Below are 9235 nucleotides of genomic sequence, written 5' to 3' on the forward strand. Positions count from 1 at the left end.
GTGAAGTTGCCATTGGTTCTGCGAACCTGTAGTAAAAAAAAAAGAGCTCGCGAGGATCGCGCACCTCAGCCATGAGCCGTGCGATTGTCGGAAGCTTCCCCCCCCCCCCCCCCCCGGTTTTTTTAAAGCATTTTTTTTCCTGCATATTGGCCTGAACCGACAGGGGAAAAAATGCTTTAAAAAGTGTGGAGGGGGAGGGAGGTTCCATGACAATCAGCTGTGCCTTCTGATCTGGGAACCTTTTTTTCCCACTTTTTAAATAATTTTTTTATTACCTATTCACCTGAACCGATAGTAAAAAAATGCTTTAAAAGGTGGGGGCGGGGAGGTTCCCACAATCGCACGGCCCAGCTGAATTCCCCCCCTCCCACTTCTTAAAGCATTTTTTTACAACCGGTTCGGATGAATAGGTAGTAAAAATGCTTTAATTTTTTTTTTTAAAGTTGGCCATGCCCACCCAGCCATATGACCCCCCACCACCAACAAGCCAATCATTCTGATCCCTTGGGAAGATTGCTGGGCAGATCTCTTAAAAAGTCACCCAGGAAATCCTAATTGTATTTGTATTTGTATTTGGTTTATTTGTATGCCGCCCTTCTCCAGGAGGGACTCAGGGCAGCGAACAACTCAGGGGGGAAAGGGAACATAAACAACAGTACACATGGACTTTTTAAAAATTTAATTAATTAATTAATTAAATAAATATATTTATATGCCGCCCAATCCCAAAGGACTCCGGGCGGCAAATTTCCCCAGAACAGTAGCAGGACATTTCGTTGCAGCGCCTGGTTTTTCTCACCTGTATGCTGTTTTCTCTCTCTCTCTCTTTTTTCTTTTTCTTTTCTCTCCTTCCGCTTTTCCTCACTGCCAGCGTCCTCGAAACGGAGCCCCAGTTTGGATTCCAAGAAGCCAAGGAAAAATTACAAGGTACCGGAAAGGGAGGGGGAAAATGGAGAAAGATCCTTCTTTTAGTACAGGGCGCCCTTGACTTATGACCACAGTCAGCCCCCCAAACTTCCATTGCTAAGCGAGATAGCGGTTAAATGAGTTTTGCCTCATTTTACACCCTTTCTTGCCATGGTCGTTAAGGGAATCCCTGCAGCTGTTAAGTTAGTCCACACGGTTGTTAAGTCTCTCTCTCATGGCCCAACCCACCTCACAGGGTTAAGGATCGGAGAGAATAGGAGAGGATAGAATAGAATATGCAGAATAGAATAGGATGAAGAAAATATACATAGTAGAGTAGAATAGAATAGAGTAGAATACAATACAATAGAATATGCAGAATAGAATAGAATAGAATAGAATGAAGAAAATATGCAGAATAGAATAGAACATGCAGAATAGAATAGAATAGGATGAAGAAAATATGCAGAATAGAGTAGAATAGAATATGTAGAATAGAACAGGATGAAGAAAATATACGTAGAGTAGAAAAGAATAGAGTAGCATAGAATACAATAGAATAGAGTAGAATACAATACAGTATAATATACAGAATAGAATAGAATAGGATGAAGAAAATATGCAGAATAGAGTAGAATAGAATAGAATAGCAATAGCAGTTAGACTTATATACCGCTTCATAGGGCTTTCAGCCCTCTCTAAGCGGTTTACAGAGTCAGCATATATCGCCCCCACAGTCTGGGTCCTCATTTCACCCACCTCGGAAGGATGGAAAGCTGAGTCAACCTTGAGCCGGTGAGACTTGAACCGCTAAACTGCAGATAACAGTCAGCTGAAGTGGCCTGCAGTACTGCACTCTTAACCACTGCGCCACCTCGGCTCTAATGCAGAATAGAATAGAATAAGATGAAGAAAATATGCAGAATAGAATAGAATAGAATAGAATAGAATAGAATGAGTTGGAAGGGACCTTGAAGGTCTTCTAGCCCAACCCCCACTCTTTATTTAACTGATAGGATCAGACAGCCTGGTCTTCTCAGTGCTGCTATTGCTTTCCAATTTTCTAAGTTCTTTTGACAATTGATCATGTATTTCTCTCTCTCTCCCTCTCTCCCTCCCTCCCTCTCTCTCTCTTTCCCCCCCTTCTTCACCTTTTCCCCTTGCTGATGCCCCAGAGCGTCCTTGGCTCGAGGATTCGTACAGCGAATGGGTGGAACGGCTCAAGGTACGCATGGCCCATCCTTCAACCACTGTTTCGGAGGTCTATTTGGGCAGAGAGGGGAGGAAGGATCTCACGGGTTTGGGCAGGAGAGGAAACCTATTGGCTAGTCCAGCGTTTCCCAACTGCAGCAACTTTATTTTTTTAATTTATTGATTGTTTTTTCTATTAAATACAATTCTTCGTGCTTTATAAGCATCGTGTTGTCTGGGTGTTTAATTTGCTTAGCAATACCAATTTACATTCTTCATCTCCACCCCTTTTTCCCAACCATCGGTAAAATAAATTCCCTGTTTGATAATATTTTTACATCCACTTTCTGCTTCATTTTCAATGTCAATCTTACGGCTGTCAATTTCAATGTCAATCCATGGCCGACTGGGGAATTCTGGGAGTTGAAGTTGTCCCCCGTGCCCCCCCATCTCAAAGTTGCTGCAAAGTTCAGAAACACTGAACTAATTTTTTAACATGCCACCAGACTCTCGTCTCCTATAAGACTTTCGGGATGGAACCAAATTTGCTTTTAAACAGAAGAGGGCAGCCCTCCAAGGAACTCCTTGGTGTAACGTCAACTCTTTCTGCTTACTCCTACCCTTGTCTCGTGTGGCAAAAAAAAAAAATCTAGATCGGGGGTCGGCAACCTGCGGCTCGGGAGCGTCATGTGGCTTTGGAGCTGCATGTGGCTCTGGAGCTGCATGTGGTTCTGCTGCGGCTCCCTGTTGCTGGTTAGCTCCACAGTTGATAGGGCTTTCGGTTAGGGCAGGTAGAGGAAAAAGGACGTCACATTAGGAGAAGACCCTACGGTGGGGGAACCGGACTTCCGGTCGGCTCCAGAATTGAATGGGGGGCTTAAGGGTTAGGATCTTTGCGGCTCTTTGAGTGTTTAAGGTGCCGACCCCTGCAAAATTTAAGAATACTCAAGACATTCCAGGGGACTGAGAGATCTCCCTCTCACGGTTTTGTTTTTTGTTTTTAATTGAGGGATGGTTGTGGGTCCCTTCCCAGATTTTGGCTTCCTCCAGCAGCCAAGCTTGGCTTGAGGCCACTGGGGACTCCATGGGCCGAATGTGAGGAGCGCGTTAATTTTGTCTCCGGGTTCTCTGATGGGTCTCTTTTTCCTTTCGCAGGCCCCAGCTCATAAATGTGCCTTAATTTTTGCAGATAACAGTGGAATTGATGTCATCTTAGGTGTCTTCCCTTTTGTTAGGGAATTGCTCTGTAGGGGCACGGAGGTCAGTAACATTTCCGCGGCGTCTTTAACGGTGACATGCCTTCGAGGGTCTCTCTCTGTGTGCTGGCTTGGCGGTTTAAGGAGGAGGAGACAAGGGGCCCCAGATAAGCCTTCTTCAACTTGGCACCTTGGAGGGTGGGGTGTGTGCGACTACAACTCCTATCTTCCTCTGGCCCCCTTGATGGGACTTGTGGAAAGCCCCCCAGTTAGTGAAAGACTAGAAAGAAAACGGAACTGCTACTATTTTTATAGCAACTATATTTAAAAAAATACATTTGGGGGAAAAACGTCATTTAATCCCAGCTAAAAAGGATTAGTGGAAATAACTTGATGGAAGAACTTAGTTCCATGGAAGATGCTAGTCGGACTCATGACTTAGAAAGAGAAGAGAGTTTCTTCGGCCCCATCTCTTCCCCCTTGAAGCTCGCAACATAAGACCCCCCACAACCTTCTCCCTTTGGGGGCTGGGGTCTCCTGGAGTTCTGGCAGGAGATCTCCTAGCTGAAATGGGGGGGGGGGGGAATCTGCATCAGGGGAATTGGCTTTAAGAGGAAGAAGAGACAGACATCCAGTGGTGGGCTGCAACTGGTTTAACAACTGAACCGGTCCCAATTGGCTGCAGCCCACCACTGCAGATATCCCTTGTCGTTAAAACCCTCGGTGATCAATTGATACCAACCAAATATCAATTATTTGCCAGCGAGTTAACACTAACAAGGACATGGCCAAAAGAAAAAGAATGGGCAAGCTTCGAGACGGTATACATTATTTTGGGGGGTGCCAACTCGGTCTTGTAAACTTTTCCCGGATAGTATTGAAGATGTGACCCCTTTTTAATTTCTGGGCCACCCCCCCCCCCCCCCGAAATAATATTGGATGCGTTTGGTGGTCATGTTGCCACACAGGCCAAGATGAAAGAAATGCACTGATGTAGGAATTGACCCCCCCCCCCATTGTGTTGGCATTCCTCATTCTAGCGTCCCCAAGAGAGCCACGGGTGCACATATATTTCAGAATATACCGTATTTTTCAGAGTATAAGACGCACACCCCCAAAAGAGGCTGAATCTCGCTTTCTAAGCTGTTTTTCAGCCCTAAAGAGGCGCTAACGAGTGAAGCCATCTTCCCTGCTTTGCCTGCTTCTCTCATTGCTGCTCTCTCCACCGATCAGCTGTGCTTTAGAAGCTGTTTTTCAGCCCTAATGAGGCACTAACGAGTGAAGCATCTTCCATGCTTTGCCTGCTTTTCTCATTGCTGCTCTCTCCAAAAATCAGCTGTGCTTTACAAGCTGTTTTTCAGCCCTAATTAGGCGCTAACGAGTGAAGCGATTTTCCCTGCTTTGCCTGCTTTTCTCATTGCTGCTCGCTCCGACAATCAGCTGTGCTTTAGATGCTGTTTCTTATCCCGAACCAGGGGATAAAAAGCGTGCTCAAAACCTGCAAACCTAGGAGCTGAAGCTGATCAGATTAAGGACACTAACCAGAGGAATACCTGGTAGGCAGAATTCCCCCTCCCCCTTATTTTCCTCCCAAAAACCTAAGGTGCGTCTTATACTCCAAAAAATACGGTATTTCAGTTCTGATTTAAAGTGGCTCAAGTCTCACTGTACGTCATAGAGAGTGCTGACCCACAATGACTTCTTTTCAAAATGTCCTTTGCTTTTCTCTCTCTCTCTCTCTCTCTCTCTCCTCTGCAATACCAGGTTATTTTGGCTTGCAATTCAGGTCCTGCCCTGAATGACGTCACGTATAACGAATCCTTGCTTGTGGCGGAAAGGATTGCGACTATGGATGCCATCATTCGGTAAGGATCGGTGGGCATGAAGCGGGAAGAATCAAAAGTTTTTGCCTTTGGGCACAGGAAGGAGGTTTTTAAAGTCATACACCCTGAAAATGCTTTCAGTCTAATTAGTGCAGTAAATTCTTGACAATAAAGGCAGGCGTGGGATTCAGTCAGTTTGAATCGGTCCCTTGAATAAAAGAATTGAAAACAAAATTACTAAGTCAAATTAGGTGACTATTAAGAAGACACAGTGACATTGGGATAGTGTCATAAACACCACGTCATCGCAAGTGAGAGAAATGACACCTTTGCTTCAAAACCAGAAACGGATAGAGATAGATTATTGATGACAGTCATAGATATAGCTAGATAATAATTGATAGGAGAGATAGATTATTGGTAGACAGACATAGAGATAGATAGATGATAGATAGATAGATAGATAGATAGATAGATAGATAGATAGATAGATAGATATTAGATTTTATAGGATATACATAGATGAGAGAGAGTGTTAATAGGATAGAAAAATAGGCAGATAGATAATTGATAGACAGACATAGATGTAGCTAGATAATAGATAATAGATGGGATATAGATGATAGAGATAATTGATAGGATAGATAAATGATAGATTAAATAGAGATAAACAGATAGGTAAAATAACACAGATAAGATAGATGATATAGATGGATGGATTGGATGATAGATAATAGATGTTAGAAAGTGAAATACGGACAATTTCCACACCTGCAAATTTGGTTTGATCACATATAAAGCAGCACTTGCTTCCCAAGGAAGGGATCCTTTAAAATTGGCTCTGGGAAAGTTACACCGCCGACCTGTGTCTCCCCCATCCCTCCATTTCTCTTCTACCAAGATCCTCCCGTCTTTCTAACCATCTCTCTTTGTAAAGTTGCACTAAAGCTGGGCCACTTCGCTGGACGTTTCTCTGTGGGCTGAGTGTTGCCATTTGACAACCCCCTTCCCTCTTCCCTCTCTCTGTCTCTAGAACTGCCCTGAAGGAAGAGAGGCTCCTCTTGGTTCAGACAGGATCCAGTTCGCCCTGCTTGGATCTCAGGTTCGCCATCTTCCCAGTCACTGTAGAAAAAAAAAGGATAAGCATAAACATATGCCTTTTTGGGGTCCTGGGTGGGGCCAATTGGATGATCTGTGAATCTTAAGCCTGAATGGCTGACTTCCCCCACTTTCTAACCAGATCTGCTGGCAGCCGTTTGAAAAAGATAATTTAAAACAATATTTTATCTTTGAAGTTTGTTGTAACTGCGGCCTTTGGGGCCTTTTGCCATAAATCCCTCTTAATGTTTCTTCTGCAAGTGCCAAATTAGTCACCGGGTTGAGTCTTCTTTGCCCATTAAAAGCGATTTTAAAATTAGCCCCGGGTGAGAAAATTTGTCCTTCTGGCATCCAACTGAGACCTTCGGAATTGTTTGGCCACAACTTTAGCATTAAACGATAGCAGGCCAGAGCCCAGAGTTTGCCCACTCTTATCTGTAAACCACTTTCTTCAAAGATCCTACAAAGTCACGCTTAGATAGATTGCCAACTGCAGATTGGAAGTGGGGTTTCCTGCCTGAGTAGGGGGTTGGGCTAGAAGACCTCCAAGGTCCCTTCCAGCTCTAGCCTGATTGATTGAAGGAACTCCAGCTCTTACTGAAAAATTCTCCAATTTGCTGTTGCTTATTATAAAACCGAGAGGGACGCAGTGGCTCAGAGGCTAAGATGCTGAGCTTGTCGATCAGAAAGGAGTTTGGCGGTTCGAATCCTTAGTGCCGCGTAATGGAGTGAGCTCCCGTTACTTGCCCAGCTTCTGCCAACCTAGCCGTTCGAAAGCACGTTAAAAAAATACAAGCAGAAAAATAGGGACCACCTTTGGTGGGAAGGAACAGCGTTCCGAGCGCCTTCAGCGTTGAGTCATGCTGGCCACATGACCACGGAGACGTCTTCGGACAGCGCTGGGTCTTTGGCTTTGAAACGGAGATGAGTACCACCTCCTAGAGTCAGGAACGACCAGCAAGCATATGCGAATGGAACCTTTCCCTTATTATAAATCCTTTAAAAAGAAACGTAAAGGAGAATAGACGTTGCCTATTTGGGGGGGATGGGGACTCTAAACACCTGCTAAGCTATTTAAAAGGCTTAAAATGAACCGAGTGTAGATATTCTGGTGGGGAGTAGTGCAGTGGTGGGTTTCAAAAAATGTTGGAACCTCTTCTGTAGGTGTGGCCTGCTTTCCGGGTCCACTGGTGGAACCTCTTCTAACCGGTTCAGTAGATTTGGCGAACCGGTTCTACCGAAACGGTGCGAACCAGTAGGAACCCACCTCTGGAGTAGAGTGTGTGTGTTTGTGTGAGTTCTTTGAAGGGATCTCTTTAATTTGAGCCAACTGCTCCCTTCCACCTCAGTCATTTAATCCTCCTCCTCCTCTTGATTCTCACAGCCGCTTGGACAAGGGCCTGGCCAGCTTGGTCCGAGAGCGGAAGACCGACCTGGTGATCATCGAAGGAATGGGCCGGGCCATCCACACCAACTACCACGCCAAGCTGAAGTGCGAGAGCCTTAAGCTGGCAGTGCTGAAAAACTCTTGGCTGGCCGACCGTTTGGGCGGGAAGATCTTCAGCGTCATTTTCAAGTACGAGGTCCCCCTCAAATCCTCCTGATGAACCCCCAGAGGGGGCACCCCGAAAGAGGCCGAGCTCCGACTTAGCCAAGGACTTGCACTAGTTACAATTTTAATGGTAAAGAATGTATTTTTATTACCACAGGGAAAATGAGTTCTCTCTCTCTCTCTCTTGCGCGCGCACACACACACCACACACCTCTGTATTTATATTGTGCTTTTGTGACTTAAAAAGAAAGCAGCTATCACTCACTCCACGGGCCTGCCTGCGTGTCTGTCTTTCTCCGAATTGGATTGGCAATATCCCTGATGGCAAGTTCGGTTTTTCCTCCCCCCAGGGTTTTGTGTGTGTGTGTGTGTGTGATGCTTGTATTGAAATGGTTTATATATATATATATTCTATATTTTAGCTCAAATTTGAATTGGCCGATTACACGGCCAAAGATCAAATAGAAATTGTAAAAAGATGAAGGAATCTTGGTTCTTCTATACTTTACAGGCCCAAAGTGAAGCAAAACTGTTTGAAAAGGCCCATTTTTAAAAAGACACTATTTCTACACCAAAAAGCACCATTAGCTTAATATTAATCTGAACAATATTAGAATTCTTGGGGATAGACAAGCATGGAAGAGTAGAGGATGCTTCCTATAGTGACCATATGCCGAAGAATAATCACATTAACCACTAGAAACGTAGGCACTTCTTCCATATATATATATGGAATTTTGGCTATGTGGCTGCAGTTCCCAAATTCACAACTGGAGGGCAGGTTTTTTGAATGTGTATACAATATATAAACTGCATTACTAAATTTAGCCAGTGGAGGGCAATCTTTTCTCATCTATCTAATCTATCCTCTCTCACCTAATCTATCTATATCATCTATCATCTAATCTCTTTTATTATCTATCATCTTTATTACCTATATGTCTTATCACCTCACCTATCTACTATCTCACCTAGCATCTCTATCATCCATCCATCCATCCATCCATCCATCCATCCATCCATCTATCTGTATCTACTTACCAGCTATCTAATCTATCATCTATCTACTTACCTATCTCTCAGCTAGCATCTTTCTATGTATCTATCTCACATATCAGTCTATATCACCTATCATCCACCTACCTACCCCTCACCTTGCTTCTATTTATATCTACCTACCTCACCTATTATCTACCGACCTACCTGTCACTGAGCATCAATCTCTCACCTAGCATCTGTCTATCTACCTACTTCACCTAGCATCTATCTATACCTATCTATCTCACCTATCAATCAATCTTAACTATCATCTACCTCTCACCTAGCATCTATATCTAACTATCTCACCTGTCATCTACTATCAAGGAGCCAAGGTGGCGCAGTGGTTAAATGCAGCACTGCAGGCTACTTCAGCTGACTGCAGTTCTGCAGTTTGGCTGTTCAAATCTCACCGGCTCAGGGTTGACTCA

The 9235-nt window shown here is 44.2% G+C and overlaps 1 protein-coding gene across 1 annotated transcript; it reads left to right on the forward strand.

Moving 5' to 3' along the window:
• The first annotated feature begins 877 nt into the window (after positions 1-877).
• LOC116518560 (4'-phosphopantetheine phosphatase-like) lies at positions 878-8035 on the forward strand. The gene is made up of 6 exons (XM_032232051.1): positions 878-927; positions 2082-2131; positions 3287-3357; positions 5058-5158; positions 6150-6218; positions 7599-8035. The coding sequence occupies exons 2-6, from the start codon at positions 2113-2115 to the stop codon at positions 7816-7818; spliced, it is 480 nt and encodes a 159-aa protein (XP_032087942.1). The 5' UTR covers positions 878-927; positions 2082-2112; the 3' UTR covers positions 7819-8035.
• The last annotated feature ends 1200 nt before the right edge of the window (positions 8036-9235 follow it).

This window comes from Thamnophis elegans, chromosome 15 (assembly GCF_009769535.1).
Source record: "Thamnophis elegans isolate rThaEle1 chromosome 15, rThaEle1.pri, whole genome shotgun sequence".
In the NCBI taxonomy this organism is placed as follows: Eukaryota; Metazoa; Chordata; class Lepidosauria; order Squamata; family Colubridae; genus Thamnophis; species Thamnophis elegans.

Coding starts and splice junctions, on each gene's coding strand:
- LOC116518560 (XM_032232051.1), top strand. Junction 5,159..6,149: donor ACTATGGATGCCATCATTCG/GTAAGGATCGGT, acceptor CTCTGTCTCTAG/AACTGCCCTGAAGGAAGAGA. Junction 6,219..7,598: donor TCGCCCTGCTTGGATCTCAG/GTTCGCCATCTT, acceptor TGATTCTCACAG/CCGCTTGGACAAGGGCCTGG.